Raw genomic sequence first — 21,107 nt, 5'->3', positions numbered from 1 at the left:
TGGATTCCTCCAGAGAGTTGCTATCCTTAATGAGAAACATGACTGTATCACTCTGTAATTGCACAGTGTTTAGCAAATCCTGCCAAAGGAATATATGGTCCATATTTTATTCCTCTAAGCAAAATATTCATAGCTTTTCCAGAATTTTACTGTCAGACAGCGTTAAAAACATATTTGACTGACTGGCTGAGTTTACTCTTCCTAAAATGAGGCTAGAATAAGTCTCTAAGATGCTTTAATTAGAAAAGCAGCTATTATCTACCAAGAGGAAACTATAATACTCTGAGTATCACTAGGACTAAGTGTGTTCAGCCAACACGGAATGATTTTTTGTGCTAATTTTGCTACTTAGGAAGAAACATTGTTTATTTACTGTATTAATATGAATTAACAGGCTAGAACTTTCAGGAGTTACTGCCTGGTTCTTAGGCTTTTCAAGGGAGTCTGTGTGTAGTCTGTGCTTTTGCTCATGTGGATGGTCTATAAATGCTGCCTATTACCTTTCATGCGATATGCTCATCAAAGGTTATGGGAAGGAGGTTGTTTTGTAGGACTCTGTAAACTATATCATTGCTAGTGATAGAACTGCCTTTAAAGGTGATCAAAAGCTATGCACTTTTATGAGTCTATGGACCAAGCTTAGCAAGGGAGATTTATTATTAGGTACAGGCAAACTATAATTAATTAGATTCTAAGCATGTGAATGGTGCATCATATTTTATACAAGCTGTTATTAATTAGACTTAAAATGAACAAGCCATGCAGTTAAGTTGCGACTTGCATATATTTTGAAACATTACGAAAAACTGTTACAAATGATTTGACAAGTAGCATTAGCTCCTTCTTTGCTGCAGGACATAATGTCCATCACGGCTGATATTGGCAAAATGGAATTAGCCCTTCCGAATGAACTAATTTTGGAGATAATTTTTGTAGCCTCTTCATTTTTCAAAACAAGCCTGATTATCCAGGCTCTAAAAATTTAACCCTTTCGAGTCTTGCGCTGAGCATTCAAAATCACCAGCCACTTACAAGTACTCTGGACCCCAGATTGAATCTATTGCTCTTGGGCATGCTTACTTAAGTCATCAGTATGAAATAGCTATACCTTTTTTTTGTTTACTAATTTTGATATGTAATTGAGAAGTCTATTCTCCACTCTACAGTGATCCATTTAATCACAGTTAACTCTTGTTATTTAGAAATCTTTGTGGCATCTCTGATCTTTCTAATCTGTTACAAACGTTGTCCTTAAGGAGTCTGAAAATTCACTTATTAATTAGAAACTACTTCACAGGCAGCTGCCACCAGCCGAAGAATTTGTTGTAAATCATAGAGCTGAAATAAGCTGCTCAGGGAAATGGTGCGGGTTACAGAAAATATTTTTAAGCCTCACATCTCAGCTCAAGCAGCATATACAGGGTTGAGATATTTATAGAAATAATGTCCTTTATGATAGGTGGATAGTATTCTAAGCTCTGTTCAAAAGAGTCTACTCAGACAGTGTCTTGTGGTCACACAATCACTTTCCCTATTTTTTCCCCCCGGGGAAAAAAATATTCTGTGCATACGTGCTCATGAGATACTTTCCCTATTCAAATCTCACTCATACCTTCCAGAGGAATCTTTTTCCTCTCCATGTAATTTTAATGTAATGCCAGGTCTTTTACAGGCATTTAATATACTCTAGTCTCCATTCCTAATAATTTATAATGAAGGCAGGAAATATAGAAAGGCTGTGTCTCCTGGAAAAAGGGATGTTGCCAGCTCAGGATGAGCATTAGGTCCCCTGCTACAAAACCACATGGCAGATGAAATCTGACTCTGGTTTACTTTGAGCTAAACTTGAGTGAGGTCAGCTTGGGCAGGAGCACTGAGGTGATTTCTCCTCCTGCTACCCAGCACATGCTTGGTCTCCATGTAGGATTTTACAGAGCAAGAGCACACTATGCACACTACTGCATGTGTCTCGTCTGCAAAGCAATACCTCAATATCAGAGGCCAGGGTATATGGGAGACTCCATTGAAACTAACATAGCCAGGCTTTCCACAGCCTGGTATGGTTTGAAGGTCACCGTGGTCGTGGCATTGCAGGAAGAGGGTTCTGTGTCACAGGAGGCCCCAGGGGGGAGAAGGAAGCACCATGAACAGGAAAAGGAGATGGGTAGTCTGGAGGAAGGAAGAAGAGCAGAGAGAGCTGTGTGAGTGGTTTTATGGAAACTTTTGAAACGGTGGACCATGAACTTGATGGAGAGGATGAAGGTAAAGCATTGCAAGGATTTAGTGTGGTTTGCTGGGGAATTACAGTGAGGAATTCATTTTAGTTATGACATTTTGAGGGAAGATAAGGTGAGCATCAAGTGGTCCAGAACAGAGAAGGCTGCAGAGGCTGAGGGTGAAGATATCAGGGCCTTACTGTGGGAACAAATAATAATGGATATTTTTGTGGGACACTGTTGAGGGAATGTCAACAGGATTAAATGACAATATCACTCTGGAGAGAGAAGGGGAGATGGTGATAATGTTGGAAATAACACTGAGGTTGTGAGCTGCTTGGATGGAGAAGATAATAGGTTCCCCAACTGCAATCAAACAAGACAGGCATGGGAGGAAAGATAACAGGGTCAGTTTAAGCCGTAGCTGTATAACTAAAAAAAAACACCCAGAACTACAGTCCTGAAGAGGGGAGACCTCCCTACAAAGGAGGGAAGGTGGTACTTTAAAAAGAGAAACAGACTGAGAGGAATACTCTGGAGCCTGAAGGAGCTGTCTGGAAGTTGACATTGCTGAGGAAGAAGATTTGGGAAGATGGTGGACAAGAACTGCATGGAAATATGGGAGAGAAGAGCACAAAATGGACTTTGACAATATGAACGACAGAAGTACAGGATGCAAGGAGAAGACAAGGCTGAAGAATTTTGAGTGGCATGTCTGCAAGGCTATTCAACTCCTGATTCATAAGTTTATCTCGTTTCTCCACCCCTCCCTCCATATACATGTGCTCTTTTTCAGCCCAGAAATGTTGTCTGAGTGGAATTTGAGGATTTTGAATATCCACCCCAAAAGCTGAGCAGCTCAAAGGTGCACAGGTGCAAATCCACTCACTGTGTAACATGTGCTCACTTAGTCCAATGTGCATTGCACACAGACCACATGAGTATGTGCTTGGGATGCATCAGATTTACACGTTGCAGTGCTTGTGAACGTACATGTATTCGGGAGATACCCCCTCACTGTCTTAACACGTGGCACTTTCCCACAGACCTGGGCAGAAGCAAATTTTGCAGCTTGAAGGGATAATGTGCTGCATATTGCACATACCATTCATTGACTGCACACATCTACGCACATTTGATTTCAAGCAGGGAATATCTAACTCTCAGACTTCTGGATAGTTGGGTTTATCATGTCCTTGAGTTAAGCTTCTAGAGTCTGTCCTATACAGACCACCTGATATTCAGCCAGAGGTGAGCATGCTCCCCACAGAGATATGCTATTGATAGGGAGATGTAATGACTCAGATGAAATCATTACTTTCCTTATCCTTCCAGTAAGTCATGTCCTGATTTAGTAACAAATTCCATTTGTAGATCATATTGTCTCCAGTGAGTCTGCTTTACAACAGCAGTGCAAACAAATTAAACAAAGTTTTGATATGCTTTTATCAACGATTTGTCCCTAGTGTCCTTTGATTTACTTCTTGAGATCTCCTCTGGCACGAATTTCATAGAAGCAATATTTTTTCCCCCTCAAACTTGATCTGAGCTCAAGCACCTCTGAGAATATATGAGCTCTGCTTTCAGAGCTGGCTTCAGGCATTTTGGAGAATGACTGTGCTCCCCTTAATATATAACAGGCTGAAGATAGCTGTATGTCTTCATTTCAATGAAATTGATTTTTTGTGCATTTCCTTGGCATCCAGATGGTGGTGCTCTGTGTGTCCTGAGCCTACCAAAGTGGAAGAACCTGCTGCCTTTTCTTGCTGATTGATGAAGGGAGCTAAAGAGGTAGGCTCTCCTTGCCTTCATCCACCGTTCCCTCTCTGGTAAGGACCAAAGTTACCTGGCAGATCTCATTTACCAGGAGGGAAAGATTCTTGCATTTTTGCAAAATTTATGATTACATCACAGAGGCTAGAGATGTGAAAAAACCTATTAATTGCCCTTTTCACCAGTTCAAGTCTGTTGAAGATGGTTCTCTGCAGCAGAAAGTACAGTTTCCAGTAATCATTTTAATATGAAACAGAAATCTGGAACAGAAAAAGAATAACCTGTTCCACAGGCACCAGGATAGAGCCCTTTTGTTTTAAGTCTTTCAGAGAATCATTTTCTGCTGAAAGTGCTGTGATTAAGATGATGAGCACTTGAGGGCTCTTGGTGTTAACATGATTGCCAATAGGACTACAGAAGGGAAATATATTTTAAGAAATAAGAAAACGTTCTTAATGATGAGCCTGTTGAACAGCCAGAAAATCGAAAATAACTGCTCATCTAGAAGACAGATAAGGCAGCAGGTGCAACAGCATCATCAAGTTCTAGCTCAGCTCATGCATAATTACTTGCCAGGTTAAGATATTGCCAGGTTGATAAGATGCCGTTGTTCTGCCTAGGTTTCTGTCCCTCTTACTTGTTAAATTATTTGGCTAGTCTCAATGCAGAGAAGGATTATCGCTTTCTGCTACAATAAAGGAAGGTTTTTGAAACCTGTGATATTCAGCAAATGCAACATTTATGATAGTGGATAACTTAAGATCCTTAGGCCACGTGTGGTGAGTGGTTCAGTGGTGGTTCCCATGCGCTGTGGTTCCCACATGGCTGACAGTCTCCACCTGACACAGGAGCCTCACAGGAATTGGGGGTTGCAGAGACCAGCACTGCCAGATCATGAGAGCTTCAGACACAAGCTCAGCCCTGTCTATAAACTACCTCCAGAGGTAGTTTATACTACCCTCCCTTCTGATCCTCATGTCTCGTGGCCCTTGGTCATAGGAAAAGCTGGACGTTTTGGGTGGTCATGGTGCAGGAGTTTGGCCAGCCTTAATGAAAGATTATAACTGTGCTCTGCTGAAGAAAGGAAGGTCTGAGCCGAGCTGAGCTTTCCACTGTCATTGATCTGCAATTTTCACACATTAGGAAGATGGGTAGTCTTTTGAGCAAGGGAGGCACTGGCATTCCACCGGGCACATTTCTCTTTCCAAGCTATCCCATGGGCTTTCGGGAGCAAGCTGGTCTGTGGCTCATACAAAACTGACAGTGGTGAAGGGGATCAGCATATAACTGAAAATGGTAGATAGTAGCAGAAAAGGACATGGCGTGTTACCCTTTTTATTGTGGGTGTATCCCAGATCCCCAAACATGTCAAGGCAGCAGTAGCTTGTGTGAGCAAGACAGGGTTGGTCAAGTGGAAATGTGGGGTCAGAAGATCTCTTAGAGTGACAGAGGCCAGCACAAGTGTCTGGCAACAAGTGTGCCACAAGTGTGGCAAAAGACTGCCAGGGGCATGAGACTGCTCAAGGCATGTCTGGCTCCACAGTGCAGAGAATATCTAAATACAGGAAATAAAGGAAACCAGGCCATCAGCAAGTGAGCTGGAAAGTCTGATCATTTTAGAGCACATTGCCTGCAGAGCATGTCTGCTGTCGGGCAGACGAGGAGGCAGGCAGCAGTGTAGTCAACAGATTCATGGCCAGCCACAGTCACTGTGAGGAGCTCTGTCCCATGTGGGAAGCCCAGGAGGGTGCCATGGGAAATCCCAACGTGTCAGTGTTACTGAAACACTATGGAGAGGAGCCACTCAGCAGGCATGTTGGGAACTAGTTTCCTAATTTGATATGGTCAGAACTACACGTGGCCAAAGGTTGAATGAAACTGTAGGAGGTGCTTTTGATCAATGACGATAGTCTCTGAATAATTTTCCAAGGAGTTAACCTTTACATGAAGGGCAAGACTGTGCCATAGGTAATTAGAAAAATTATTCCGGTCATTTGCTCTGAATGATGTAATTGGAAAAGGTAGCCATGTCAAAGGATTTGGTAAAGGATGGATGCTCTGAGGCTCAAAGAGGAAGCCAGCCTAGATAACAAGGTTTACAGATGAAGACATGTGGGCACGACTCAGTGGGACCGCAGGGTAGTTTGCTCATGATGCTTACTTGAAATCATCAAAAGAAAGGGAGATACACTGCTCACAATAAGCTCATTTAGCACAGGGTTTTATAGCCTGGCCCTTTATTATGGTAGTTTATTCTTCATTCTTGAGAAGATCAAATATTGATTAATTAAGAAATGAATGGCTTCACCGAACGGCTCAGCAAAATGCCTTTTTACATGACGTCTGGTTCTGTGGCAACTATTTAAGCTGACTGACTATTTGATGTTGGTCTTTTGTGACACTAAGAAGCACAAGCAGTGTGTGCGGAGGCTTATACCCTTCGTGTACGTGTGAAAGCGAGACACTGTGACATTCAACAGTCTGCGGCGGTTCTTCGGGTTTGTTCTCTCTTATGAACTTGTGTCCTGGTGTCAGCCATTTAATGTGTGAGCCATTTAGACTGGTGATTGCATTTTGTGGCTGAGCTTGTTAAAATCATTTGAAATAGCGGAATCATACAAAAATACAGCAGGAAGGGACTTCAGGAGGTCATGCAAACCACTCCTGGTCCCAACGCAGGATAATTATACCAATGTCACTTCTGACGTGTTTGACTAACCTGTCCTTAAAGATCTCCAAAATGAAATTTTACACTCCCTGGGGAGAGTCGGCAACACTCTTTACTGCTGAAAGGTTGTGGGATTTCTGTTTGCAATATCTGATTTGAATATTTCTTGCTGGATTTGAAAACATGATTTAATGTTCTATTAATCATATAAAGGTGCTGAAAAGCAAAAAAAGTCATTCTTGTTTATTGGCCACTTTTTCACACTTGTAAAATAAGAGTTGGAGACTTTCTCGGCATAAAAGGGAAATCAGCTAAGAAACCGGCCTTTTTACAACTGCACCAGACTGTGGCAGAACCCAGAGATGGCTGCGTAAGAAGATCAGCAAGAAACACCCAGATTATACATATGAATAGGCTGAAACCTGGCATGGATCGGCAGTTCTCTTCCAAATACTGGTGCGTGAAAGACAGCTGTTTGGGACAATCCTATAATTGGGGGTCAAAGAGTTGAGGGGAGGGAGGTGGCAACCAGGAGAGGTGGCACAATTCAAGGAATCAGAACTTTAGACTGAGAGTGGATTAGGGGAAGAAATTGGGAGCAAAAACACTTAACCAGGTGCTTTGGGAAGATGAACTATTTCTTGTCACAGTGGCATAGTGCAGCAATACTCAAATAGCAGTTTCAGGATCTTTAAGGGGGAATAGAGTCAGATCTGTGAGTAGATGTAGAAAATGCCAGGATACCCACTTACCATGAAAGCCGTGTGCCTACAGTCATTTAGTTGTGCTGGGTAGGATGCAGGAAGGTGGATCTCCTCCCCAGGGAGGAGAGGAGGTGATGAGTTGCTGGGTGGCCTGGCTCGGCATGCACGTAGTGGGTCCAAAGGCCTCTGCTTCAGGAGCCGAGCTCAAGAAGCAGCACTGTAACTTTTTTGCTGGTATTGAGAGGAGGAGGAGGAATTGCTTCGATGCCCTCTTTATAATAACCGTCCAAGGAGCGCCTGCCTGTGGGGCCTGCCGTGCCTCAGGGCTCTGCTCGTGGGAACTCACCAAGCAGCTCACAAAACAGTGCTGTTGATTCCCTTTCTCCTCCACAGCCCATCCCCAGCATTAACCCTATTTCTGAAACTCTAGCTTCCAGGCTTCTTTTGCAATGATTTCACAAAATAATCTCACCTCTGTAGCGTCTTATTTTGCCTGCCCTATTTTTCCCTAGCTTTTAGGTCTCCGTTGGCGTTAATTAGGACTTCCTTAGCCTTGTTATCCTGGTGTTTTCCTTTGTTACTGGGAATAAAGAAGGTGACCTTGCTCACCAGGTGGATTTTCTCCAGCTCTGACAGTTCTAATCATTAGTGTCTTAAGGAACAGAGCTAGGGATCTCATGCAGGAAAATTGAGAAGAGGTATAAAAACATCACAAAGACAGCTGTCAGTGTCAGTTGTTACAGCTCCAGTAATTCAAAAGGTAGATATGTTTCTGATAAGTCATTCAGTTCTCACAAGACATCTGCTCTAATTCCACCCCTATTACACGTATAATAGTTTGAAATATTTTTGTTGCCTGATAAGGAAATGCAACCAACACCCGTAGTGTAGCCCAGCTGCAAGTGGCTGAACTGGATATACTGAGAGAAATAATCAGCATTTTATTATCTCCATTTTATTATCCTCAAAAGTGGAACAGTGACCAGTGCACTGACCTATCATCTCTGGTGATGTGGTTTCAAATGATAGCTCAGGGCATAGCGAAAACTATTTCTATTGCTCCACTCTACTCCCCATCTGTGCACAGTCATGAAACTGCAGAATCATTGAAAAATTTAGGTAGGAAGAGACTTCTGGAGGTCATCTAGTCCAAACCCCTGCTTGAAATAGTTCTAGTCAGGGAGGGTTGCTCAGGGCTTTTTCCAGTCAAGTTTTTGAATATCTCCAAAGATGGAGATTACACTAAGTTGCCCTGTACCATCCTTGTGATAAAAAGGTTGCACTTAAATATGAGCGGCTACTGCAGGAGAACAGAAATAGCCGAATTCTGCTGCTCAGTAACAGGCAGCACCAGAATATCGGTGTTGATAAGTATCTTTCAGGCTACTATGGTTGGTCTTACCTTCGTAAGCATTATATACACTCAAATTAAAAAAACATATAAATACCAGAAGATATCATATTTGTCCATGGTAGAGTCTCTTTAACGGAGTACTGCGAGAACATTACATTCTTCATTCCTATGTGGCACCTGCCACATTAACACGTAACATGTTTTACGATAGGTGACAAAGCATTTGCATCGCAAGGCAAAGATGTAGGGAGCGGAGAGGTATGTAGCAGCAGCTGTGCTAATAAAAGGCTTGAATTCAAGAAACTGCAGCGCGGGAGCAGCTGCTGCTCAGCGACAAGCGCAGAAAAGGTGTCAATACTGGGTCTGACTCTCGTGAGCTGCAGACTCCAGCACTCTCACAGCAGGTTTCTAAACAACCATATCCAGCAAGGCCCTGATCCTTGGAGGCTTTTCTGAACATTACTTAACAATAACATATGCAGCTTGCAGATTTGCTACTAGCAGTGGCCACCAGCCATTAAAAAAGGTTTATTAAGAAAATATGAAACCAAAGCTGAGGATATAGATATCAGATGAAATGCTTACATGTTGCTCAGATGAAATGCTTACATGTTGCTGAACATGCTGCCTAACATCAGAAACACGAGACAACAGCAGAAAGCCATGCAACGTATTTTGGCAGAAGTGCGCAAACATTTCACAGCTTGTCCCCTGGATGCCATGCTCACACTTACATTAGTCTGTGTCATACTACCTTAATTTGCTTTAAGCATTTCCATCATCTGTGAGGTAGGGAGGGAAAAACAGAATAGTTAAAGTATAATCAAACGAGATCTTGCACATTGTAGTATCATCTGTAAACAATCTCATCATTTACTATAGTGTGGAGAGAGTGAACAGCCCAGGTTTTTGTCTCAGTTTTTCCAGTAGGTAAATTTTGAAAGCCAAGTGAGTGGTTCAACGGGGTGCTAAGGAGGCGGATGAAGAAACCAAGATTAATAGGGGAGAAATAGTAACAGAACATAAATAAAGATATAAAAAAGCAAAGTAGTCCTAAGAATTATTGTGCCTCACTGCATTTTTCCTGATCATAACAGAAACAAAATGCTTGGTAACATCTTTCCATCAGTGGGCAACTGGAAACACTATGTTAACCTGGCTACTTCAAAAATATTTGAAGAAAGATGTAAAATAAAAAAAAAATCACAAATCAGAACAATTTATTAGAGCAAAGATAAAATCACACACAAAACCTATGGACATCTTTCTTCTAGATGAGAAATGATAGTATTAAAAAATATGGATCTTGCTGATTATTATTTTTTGTTATATTTGCAAAAACGCAAGTACCATTTGAATGGCCCAACCTCCAAACCTTTATTGGTACAAACTGTCATAATGGATTAGATCTCAAGGACAACCACGATTTGTACTTCTAATTATGCATGCATGTAAGCCTGCTCCTATGAGATCCTACACCCCCGAAGCCCTTAGGAAGCCCAGCGGGACCTGAAGAGCCTTCGTATCTCAGAGGATCTCTATTTTCAGTTACTTCCTCAGATAATTTATTGTGAATTCACAGTTCTTTGCATAAGTGTATAAAATTTTTTTGTCTGATGAGGAAAGATACAAAAATTACCTAAAGCTGAAGGATTTATATCAGGAAAAGACGCGTACTTGCACATCTATATACTCTACTGTTGAACAGCTAACAATCTGTAACAAGGACGAAAGAAATAAAAGCAGCTCTCCTGAAGGAATGACTAACAGAGCAAACAATTGGCCTAAACTGCTTCTTTTCAAGAGGAACCTGGCAGGAGATGCCAAAATAGACAGAATTTGACAGACTGTCTTAAAGCAGTAATTTCTTAACTAAGCATATAGCTCAATGGTTCCACTATCACTTTAAAAACTCCTTTGAGAGGAATTTAAAAGTAGATTTGACATATAAATCACAAACAACAAACACAACATCAGAGTTATATTTTCTAACTGGGACTACTGTAGGAGAACTCTAAAAGACACCAGAGAGATTAGCCCCGGTAGCTGAAGGTATCAGAATGCGTTGGTTAAATGACAGACATGTCTCTGATGAAAATAATCAATATGTTAATTTATCAACTTTTTCAATAAGCAGAAAGAAATACCTTTTATTTATTTATGTTTTGCAGACTTCACTGGATTTCTGTCTTTTTTGGAAGCTGTGACAGTATATATCTTGGTACAGGGAATCGCCTTGTCTCCTGCCCTTATTTAGGCAATGAGACATGGAGCAGCCTGAGATGCTGCAGGATGCACACGCACTGCCTGGATACAAAGCAAAGCAGCCATCTCATTTACAGTGCTGAAAAACCTAAGGTAAAATAATTCATCAGATAAGTGATATTGACAGCATTTTGCCTTTTCCCCTATTTTATTCTGCTGTGTCTGCACCGTGAGAACCGCTGGTTAGAAACGCGTGCCGATGTGCTGGCACGTGGCTCTCCGCCGCCCTCCAGCACAGCCCGGCGGAGTGGAACCAGTGCCCTTTTCTGGGGATTAGGTGGCAGGCGTCACGATTCTGTAGCATTACACCAATCCGATATACTTGGGAAATACCCCGGGAAAAGCAGAGCTGCTCTTCCGGCGTGTGCGAGCAGAGGCCTCCTGCTCTCCCGGCGCGCTCGCTTTCCCCAAGCCCGCCAGCTCCCTCCCGGCATGCGGCGGGGACTGCTCTCGAGGGCACTTAGGCTGGCGTTGCCAGCTGGGGCCGAGGGACGTCTCCGCTCCTGCTGGCCTTGGGGGCACCCGCCGCCCCTTGGCCGCCGTGGGACACGCGCTCTCACCCCGGATACTGCGGACGAGCTCCGGGGAGCTCACGTGCTCCTCGCCTTCCCCACCGGCCTTGGTTTACCGGCTTGCCACCCCCTTGGAGACGAAGGGACAGTGGTAACTGTTTGGGGCAGTGGTAACTGTTTTGTTACTACTGCGAATTTAGGAAAAATCTATATCAAGGTCGCTAAAGGTAGTTCATATTTATAGTGAGGTAACCGATAATAGCGCTTGGCTGCTTTTGTTTAGATGTACAAAGCAGTCTTGTTCTGGAGCTATTTTAAACAGACTCTCCTGTCCTTTGGGATCCTTGAATTTAGGGCTGTAGGAGGAAGTAATCAAGTTTGTTATAATCCCTTTCATCTAAAATATCATATGCATGGTTAAAGGATACCTTTGGTTACATTGTTGTAAATCCATTGTTGTTTGTATCCAGTGACAAAATATTCTTTTAGGCTTTTTTTTAAGAGTTGCAGTGAAATTCTACATGATGTATATCATAGATAGTGATTTACAGCTAGAAATAATGAGGCCACCCTGCTTATGGCAATGAACAGCCTTTAATGCAACAGTAAAACATGCCCTGGTGTGTTTTTGTAATTAGTCTCCATTGATTAAACATGCAGATTATTTACTAAAAACCCAGAACAACTGAAAGGAAGAGTAACTAATGCAATGGCTGTATTCCAGGATCATATGCAATTCATCTCTGCTAAGCCCACTGAGCCTCTATAATCGCCAGGAATTTATAAAAGAATAGGGAGAAAGCTTTAGGTTAAGAATATGTAGTATAAAAAGTATTTGTTTATCTTAAGAAGTTCCCCTGTTCTCAAGGGGAAAGGAAAGAGCCCAGTCTGTTAATGCCACCGACACCTTGCAATAAGACATAAGAAGCTGTGTCAGATCACTAATGGAAACGATCTTTATGATGATGAGATTTTGTTGTTTATAATTAAACATCACAGTTCAGCCCCTGCAACCTGTGTCATCCTTGCGCACCCTAAGTCACATATCACACCAATTAGCGCAGCAGGGATTGGGACAGAGGCTTTATGTCAGGAGCTGGTGACTCAGCTGGGCAGCATCTGCAGGCACTTGCTAGCACTAAGCCTTCGTACACCTCTGTGGAGGTTAGATCTGTTGGATCGATACTAGGGGCTAGTTTGGCAAAAGCCAGAAAGTTTCTGCTGTACTAGTCGCTTATTTTAGATGACAACAATTCATGCCGTTTTCTTGAACAATGCAATCTTTAGCACTTTTCGGAGATGTACATGTCCTAAAATGAAGCTTTCCCTTGAACGGTTTTGTAGAGGAAGGGTTTCCAAACCGAGATCCTCAGAAACTCTTTCACCGGGTGCCTCAAATGTACCGGTGAATTAGCAACCCGCATGCCCAAGGTGAGTAGCAGTCGTGGTGACAGGCTGCCTTGGTTTCCATGAGTGCTCTCTGCCTCGGGACTACATGAACATTTGCATTAGTGCCCTATGCTATCCTGCCATGCCGGAGTTTGATCCCGGACGTGCCGAGCGCTTCTCGACAGGGGCTGGGTTCTGCAGCTGATGTCCAAGGAAGCCAAAATCACCTCGCACCAGCACGAGACCCTTCAGCCATATCAGAATAATACTGCTTGTTCTTAGTTTCATGTTTGATCAGTAGCCTTATTTCTATGCTCAGTCACTTCTTCTCCTGATAATTATTGTGAAATCTTTTTTAAGTTCCATAAACATTTAAATTCAGTTTTTAGAGTACTGTAGCCTTTATATCCTGTAATTTCAGAAAATGAAACGTTGACCCCTTTTCCTTCATTACCTCTCTCTGGCTCAAATGAAAAATTCCCCCTTGCCGCTTGCAGCCCGCCCTATTGCACTTCTCCTAAGCAGGGATCACCATTTCTCTCTGTTTGTTTCCCATCACAATAGTGGCATTTTCCACCCATCCTCCTCCACCAGGGTCTTTCTACAGCTGGTAATTGGTCTTTCATTTATTGTATTCTTTTTTTCTTACAGCAACAGAAATCTCCTCCTCCCCCCAACCACACTCAATTGCTTTCATTCTTGGAAATCACTTGCCTAAAAGCTACTGTCTTTCCTGTAGCTGTTGTTGACTCTAGATGACATAAACGTGACACACAGCCTGGGGCTAGCGGAGCGGCTGTGCTTTCTGTGCCCTTAAATCCACCTGTGGTCCCTGGCGGGGTTAGTCCAGGCCTGCGAGCTGAGCGTTTTGTCCTGGCTCACGTCTCCTTATGCAGCCCTGGGCCTGGGGAAGAGATGCCGGCTGTGAACGTGCAAGGCAGCGAAGGACACTGGTGAGAGCCCTACCATACTGCCAAGGTCAGAAGTGAGGACTTCGAACAGCTTACAAAGAGCTACAGGAAATTACCAAAGAAGCCAGGTAATTTCATCAAAGATGTTTCCATTAACACTTGGCTTTCACAACACGCTCTTCATGTGTGTAAATCTCAGAAAGATTTTAAGGAGGTCACTATTATTAACTCTGCTCCAATGGCAGAGTGAAGTGGAGTGACTTGTAAAGGTTACACCGGAGCCAGCAAGGCTGGGCTCCAGAAGTGGGCTTTTCTGAGCTGTGGCGATGCTCCCTCGGTGCTGCTGGAGCTGCTCTGCCACCCTCCCCTTTCCTGCTGCCCTTCCACAGTCCTGGTTCAGCTGCTCATCTTTGCTCAGCAAAGCACTTAGCAAAATGCCTTAATTGGAGTATACTCCCAGGTCTCCCGCGGCAAAATTTTGCTGCTTCAGCACTTTTCTAAATGGGGATGGATTAATCACATGCTTAAAAGCTTTGCTGGAGGGAGACCTGCACTATTAAGCCAGAGCTACCTCCATTGTCGGAGCTTGAGGAGAGGAGGAGAAGGCATTTTTCTCCTCCCGTGCTGGCTGGGAAAAGGACAGGCAGGAGAACTAGAGATTGCATCCGCTTGCTTTCTGCAAAGGGCAGTCAGCATCCAACTGCCAGCAAAGGGATGGTATCTGAGTCATGCAGTGCAGAGGTGCAGGAACTTCCGTTCCCCTAGGCTAGCAAACGTCATTTAAGCTATGGAATAAAAGCACTGCATTACGTCCGTTAATATAAGGACATATACACTACGCAATACAATACATTTAGCACCTTATTTAAAAGAAAAAGTTTATTTCTTCTTTTCCTGACTGAATTGTATTTCCACCTCTTCAAGTCTTCTCAGAGAAAGAGCTGAGTTTGGGCTTAATCCATATAATCACATCTTTGATGTTCTCCTTTTGATTTTATAGTCAGTATACGATTTTTAAAAAAATCTATTCTCAAAAGTTCTTTCTCCCATCAAAAGATTTATTTTTGCTTTTCAGGTGTATGTTTACTCTTTAGATAATAAACTCATCTGTGGTATTAAGGACAAAGATCTCTGCTGAATCACTATAGTTAACAAGGATTTCGGTATTTATCTCCATGGCAGGTGGTTCAGGTCCTTTTTAGCTTCTTTCTCTTTTAAGCTGCTGCTTTTGTTTCAGGTGTCCTTAGACTCCTAATATCGCTCACTGCAGCATGAGCGGAAGGTTTTCACCATCGGAGCTGTAAGAATCCTTGATTTTTTTTTTGGTTCAGCAGCAGAACCAGAAAAAAAAAATTTCCTATCAACTTTCAGAAATGAAGTCCTGAAAAACTGAAAAACTTGGTTTCATATCAGCACAATGCATGATCTAAGGGATATGTTGTAAAAGCAGAGGAAAAAAGGACTAGCATCACAAAGCAGAACAAAATGTGGCAGCTATTCTTGTTTGACCTAGTACTCAAAAGAAAGGACATTCACCAAGGTCAAGACCACACTCTGCTACATGTAGAGATTTGAGTCAAAGTCTGTCTTTTACTGGAGAAGTTCCCTAGATTCCAGCCAGAGGTCACCTGAGATAAGATGTTCTCAAGCTCTCCTGTTGTGGTAATTTTACTTTTAATTACAACTGAACAAATATTCAGCAGTCAAGAGAGAAAGAGCATGCATTTAACAGAATGATTCTCCAGCCCAGTATGGCAGCAATTCAGTGGAGATGCAGGGTGCCTGGGTTTCAGTCTGGTGGCAATGACCATGGAAGCACTTTGCACCAGATTAAGCCACATTGAAAGAAGAGATGTCAGATACTTGCCCCTGTTAGGTGCCACACAGGCAAGCGTAGGGCTCAGGATAGTGCAGCCCATAGAAGAGGGGTTTGATCTAGGGTGCTCCCCAAGAGTTTAGGAACCCTAGGTGCACTACGGCCAGAGCCACCACACTGTGGGATTGCTATACCCTTCCAGTGACTCCGTGACTGTGGCGCAAACCTAGTCAGCAAAGGAGAAATGACACCGCAGACTCATACCGTAAGCATCTAGGTACTGTGAAATTTTGAACATCTGTACTGACATCTGTTGATATGTGTACTGTTATCTGTCGACCATAACGCTGAGCATCCTGTTGACCAGCCTGTTGGTATCCATACTGTTATCGACTGAGGCCATCTGTTCTATTGTCCAGCTTGCATTGATGGATTAGATAATGAACTAAGCCCATAAAGGATAAAAGAAAGTAAGCCACATACCTCTGGTGTGGACTCAGACTCAGTGTCAGCTGGCCTGCAGACCCGACAACCCACCCGTCAGCAGGGATGCTCCTAATGCCAACTGGCAGGGAGAACCTGGATCGTCTTGGCGTGGCTTGTGACATGGTGAGAACAATCCAGGGAAAATGATACCGAAAGGGTGGCCCATAAGGACAAGGAAAGGGCGAGAATGGTCATTGTTCTGTGCATCCGAGAATGCTCATCGTAGCGTGCATCTATGGTTTAACCATACAGCTCTGATATGAGTATTCTGTTTTTATTCTTTACTATACTCTTTAGCTTTGTTGTACTTGTAGATTGTCTGGTATTAATTGCTTAGTGCTGGCCAGTGTCTATCATACGTGTAGAATCGCTTAGCTCTAATAAATTCTTATATCTAACAAATGGTAGTCTCTCAAGTTCAGTGCAACTAATCCCAGAATCCGAAAGAATCCTGGCCACCCCTCGAAAGGCGCGTCACAGCCCCGGCAGACTGGTGAGAGGTGGTTCTCCTGAAGGAGGCTGGAGCCCTCTTGTCCCACACTGCGGGGGAGCCCCATCATCAGTATGCCTGGCAGGAAAGAAGGAAACTACCACCAAGGTCCATCCCACTTCTGAGGCAAAACTATTGCTGAATTTGACCTGAATTCCTAAAAGAATTGTGTTATGGCCCTGACATACATTTTTAATTAATAAAAGAGGTAAAAATGTCACTGCTAAACTCTACTCACATCTCTGAACATCATACAGAGCTAAACCACCGCTTGCCCTGGCATCTCACGCTTATGAGCTCTGCCTGAGGAGGCAGGAGGCCGCTGCCAAATGTGTCAGCTCCACTAGCGTGGTGAGCAAGCCACCACCACAGTCATCCTGCCTCCCTGTGACCTCTTTGCCCTTCTGCAATCCAGCCCAAACCTGAAGAATCTGCACACTGATGCAACTTCACTAATCTCAGTATTTCAGGTTAGAAAGTCCCAGGGCTGTATGTCAGCTCTCTTGCACACATTATTATTTTTGTATCTAAATCTTCTTTAAATATTGGGCAGACTCTTTTCACAGCTGAGCAGTCATTTCAGCAAACGTGGAAGTTGATTTACAGTTTGTACTTTGTACACTTTCTGTAGTGGAGCATAAAATTGAGAGGCTTATGTCAAATTCATTCATTCATTCATACATGGACACATTCAAGAACAAATTAATTTTAAAGCACTTACAGTGTATATAATGTTTCTATGTCATGCTTTACAAATCTGTAAGGTAATTTATAACTTAAAGTCTACTTTGGAAGAGAGCTGCAGTAGAACAGATAGCAAGGCAATTTCAATCTCAAATATCCCCGTGCTACACTTCCCCAGATATCTGCAATTCATATCTGACAGGAATCATGAGTAATCTGTTTCTAAAGCAAAAGGTTTATGTAGGGAAAGGCTCTCATTGCAATGTCCGCTTGTCAAAACAAGGTATTCCAGGACAAATGAAGTTTTCTAGCAATTAGTGTGTAGCACTCTAAATAAGGGGTCAGATTCTGAGCTCAAATTAGTATAAACCAGGGATTACAATTGCTCAAGAGTAGAATAAATGCATTTGGATAAATATTTGATAAAACTCAGGTATAACTGCAATACTATGGCTATTGTAATTAATATCAAGAGCGTTTCCACTCAGTCTGTAAGAAAAGATGTCCTCTAGCTGACATTACTGTTGAGGTCCTTATCTTCTGGCATAGCCAACAGAGGGCACCACGGCACAAAGTAAGTACGTCCCTTGCACCATCTGGGTGCAGGACGTTGGAGGCCAGGCCAGTGCTTTGCATTTATGAGTGCCGCTGCCTTCCTTCTTCTTTGTTCAGTGGGAGCTGAGAGGTGTCAGCACTGCACAGGATGGGCCCCCAACTGCCAGGTGCGGAGGGACCCAGCAGCCAAATGGACCATTTGTCCTTTTTCACAGCCAAGTTCCTTTTGCACTTGCAGCATTATTGCTCATCTACCCCATGTTGCACATTTATCATTAGGAAATGTGGTGGGAAATCATTAAAAATGTTCAAAGGTAAATGATGGCCCACATTCAATCCTGGGATGAGCAGCTATAGCTCCCCTGATTTCACAGGGCTTGCATGGACAGGAATGAGCGCTGAGTCTAAGGAGCTGACAGCCACCTAGTGTATGACAGCTACTCAAGCTCCCTCCTGCCGTCCTTGTATCTGAATTTTTTTGGGAGCGTTCTCCACAAGCAGCAATTTAGTATATTAACTGTACAAGCAGCAAAATTTACAGCAATGGCTGAAAACAGCTGCCGTGCTTCTCTCCCCACTATTCATCCAGCTTGGCTTGTAGGTGACATCTCTGTAGCTAGTTCTATAATTTGGACACAGCTAGTGCATTTCTTCATCTCCTCAGGAAAAACAGAGACATAATTAGTTTGAGGTGACATATAAAAATGCGTATTTCAAAGACAAAATTGCAACATAGAGCATTCAGAGAAACTCTAACCAAAGTATCGTCTGTGAACAGAAGGTGGAAGGAATATTTAATTCTTCCTGACAGCTAGTGGCTGTAGACCAAAGAGTCTTATTCAAAGCTGCCGTTCCTTCTTACATCAGACGAAGAAGGTCCTAGCTCAAATCCCCCCATGCAGTGAATTTTGAGTTATTTATAAAAAGTGGAACAGCTTCTATAGCAGAATTTCATAAAGGTCATGCTAGCACAGCTGGTAAGGTAACCAGTCAGCATGATATAGCCATGGCATCAACCAGGAAGGGACCTTGATGGTGAGCATACATAGCCACAAAGGCCATTGGGATCATCCCCGCACTCGATGGAAGCTCACACAGGATGAAAAAGCTCTTCCTTGCCCCGCTCTTCAGTTGAATACTGGGGCCAGGTTTCTCAGAAGCAACTGATGATATTGAGTACTTTAAACTTCTTGGCATATGGATTAATTTTGCCAGACATTCTCTTTCTGAAAGTCAGTTCTTCCCATGATATTTCAAATTGGGTCCCCCAAAAACCAGAGCAGTCAAAAGTCCTTTTGAAAAAGTCAACCATAGCCAGCCTCCTGCACTGCTTTCTTCCTCTCAGCTCTGCAGCACCTGCATTGCTGGGGCATGTGGAAGGAGAGAAGTCCTTATTCCAGCAGGAAAAGGTGAAAAAGCAAGAACCATTAGAAGTCTACAGTGACACTGGAGAAGGATTTCAAAGGAACCCAAGGAAAATTTGCATCCAATTCAGTGGCAATGCCTTAGGGCTAGGCTTCACCTATTTCTTTGCAGAAAGAAAGCTAGTGCTGCAACACCCTCCAATCTTAAAAACTGTTTTAAAAAGGGACCCCCTAAAAGGTGCTTTATTATCAGAAGCTCAAGGCTGGCCGTGAGGAAGGGAAGCTGGGAGGATCCCAGCACAGCATCTCCATAACCATCTTCCTGCTTCGGCAAGGCAGCAGTTGTACAAGGTGCCGTGGTGCCTGCTGCGAAGTTTGCTGAATGTTTTGCACGCTCCAGTTTGCAGTTGCTTATAAATATCCCACATGTTAACAATTTGGACCGGAATCTTCCATGACTTCTTTCTGTCTCATGTTGCACTTTATCTTTTAAAGTTTCAGCATAACAGCTGAGCAGTTTTTGAGAAGTGATATTATTCCTTAAGGAGTCAGGAGATTCTGAGAGAAGACAAGATTCGATGCTTTCCCTGTGACCGTCACAATAGTACTCACCTAGTAAACAAATGGTATTTAGATGTAGGCTTCCAGAACTATGACTGTGAAAATCAGTCATAAAATTCTTGATAACCAAATATCAGTGTAGACATTTCCCATCGTTGCCATACTGTGGGTGGCTGTGCCACTGCAAATAACTCTGTGTTTTTTTGGGTCCTATGGGTTAGATTTACCAAGTGGTCACAATGTCAAGCCATGATGCTCTAGTATCCAATTTTCAGGGATCTAAGAGCATTCATAAAGCAGGAAATAACAGATAGGTAACTCTCAGTGTAAGAGAAAAGTCATGTGCCCGAGCGTGGGATCCCAGAAAGCCAGTGCAGCACTGAAAGACCATCTCTGCTAGATGATAGAAAATGCAAAGGAAAGGATGAATGTTAAGTGCAAGCCTGTAGAACTCTGTCCAAAACGCAGAGAAAATGCTCCAGCACTTGCCAAGGCTGCTGGAGAGCTGGGCTGAACACCCACGGCCTACTTGAGAGGTTTCATATGTCCCCCCGCTGTTTCCTACTCCTGGGAAGGTGGTTATTGTGAATCTTTCCTACTCTTGATTTAAATTCCTCTCAAGTGGCTGCTGTGAACAGACATCTGCCAGGACATCTCATGGCTCCCTTGCAGGTGCACAGCTCCTCGAGCCAGGGGACTGCGGGGAGGGCTGGGGTCCCCTGACCGGCACCGTCGCTCCCATGGCTCCCGCCTGCCGGCCGCCACTGCTGCCGCCCCTGCTCCCGAGGCTCACAGAGGGCGCTGTGGTATGGGGGCTAGCAGAGAAACACAGACTTTGGCAAATCAGGGTTTCTCTCTCTGGCTGGGGCACTTGTTTCTAGCCAAAATTGCCACCTTTACCCACGTAGATCTTCAGATGCACAGTGTGCTCTCCGGGATGCTCCCTCCGGGCGGGAGGGAACGTGCCCTGGAGGCTGCCGAATCTCCCCGCTGTGCATAAATAAGAAACCCCTACAGGAATATCCTTCTTGGGTGTGGATACGGGAATCTTCATCAAGTAAATCCCAATGTTTGCACAGAAACATGCTTATTAACAAATTCAGATGGTCTCTCTCTCTGACACTGCCGTAACTTTCTCTGTGAATTGAGGTGAGGGAGTTTCTTCCTTGAACTGGCTCTCTAATTGCGCTGCTAACGAGGTAGGCAGGATGCAGGGTAAATAAGCACACACCAGCTCTGTGCAGTGATGGCTAGTGATTGCCTCCAGCTGCCAGACCAGCACAGCCATGCTGAAGCCTGCAGTGCAGACAAACCTTTTGCTACCTCCCCAGATTATAAATCAGAGCTTTACAAAAATTA

At 43.5% G+C, this 21,107-nt stretch overlaps 1 protein-coding gene and 1 long non-coding RNA gene across 18 annotated transcripts in view; one reads left to right on the top strand and one right to left on the bottom strand.

Annotated features, from left to right (window-relative positions):
• The window catches only part of LHFPL3 (LHFPL tetraspan subfamily member 3), a 271,552-nt gene that overhangs the window by 29,442 nt on the left and 221,003 nt on the right, over positions 1–21,107 (bottom strand). Inside the window, exon 3 of one of the 3 annotated variants that reach the window (XM_068929877.1) lies at positions 9,470–9,497. The exons of 1 other annotated variant lie outside the window; for it this stretch is intronic. In XM_068929877.1, the coding sequence (XP_068785978.1) occupies positions 9,481–9,497 (17 nt within the window). In that variant the 3' untranslated portion in view covers positions 9,470–9,480. Of the gene's footprint in view, positions 1–9,449; positions 9,498–21,107 lie in introns of all 3 variants that reach the window. One more of the 3 variants, XM_068929866.1, reaches the window with a different exon arrangement.
• Positions 1–21,107, top strand: part of LOC104140583 (uncharacterized) — a 115,572-nt gene that overhangs the window by 85,650 nt on the left and 8,815 nt on the right. For 4 of the 15 annotated variants that reach the window (XR_011138634.1, XR_011138650.1, XR_011138620.1 and 1 more), the window contains 3 exons: positions 3,923–7,113; positions 10,887–11,073; positions 13,533–16,690. This is a non-coding gene — a long non-coding RNA (uncharacterized lncRNA). Of the gene's footprint in view, positions 1–3,922; positions 7,114–10,886; positions 11,074–13,532; positions 16,691–21,107 lie in introns of those variants that run through there. The other 11 variants (XR_011138649.1, XR_011138636.1, XR_011138638.1 and 8 more) reach the window with 9 other exon arrangements.

This window comes from Struthio camelus, chromosome 1 (assembly GCF_040807025.1).
Source record: "Struthio camelus isolate bStrCam1 chromosome 1, bStrCam1.hap1, whole genome shotgun sequence".
Taxonomy (NCBI): domain Eukaryota; kingdom Metazoa; phylum Chordata; class Aves; order Struthioniformes; family Struthionidae; genus Struthio; species Struthio camelus.
Note: the sequence above shows the minus strand (reverse complement) of the source record. Positions and strands in the feature narration are given on the sequence as shown.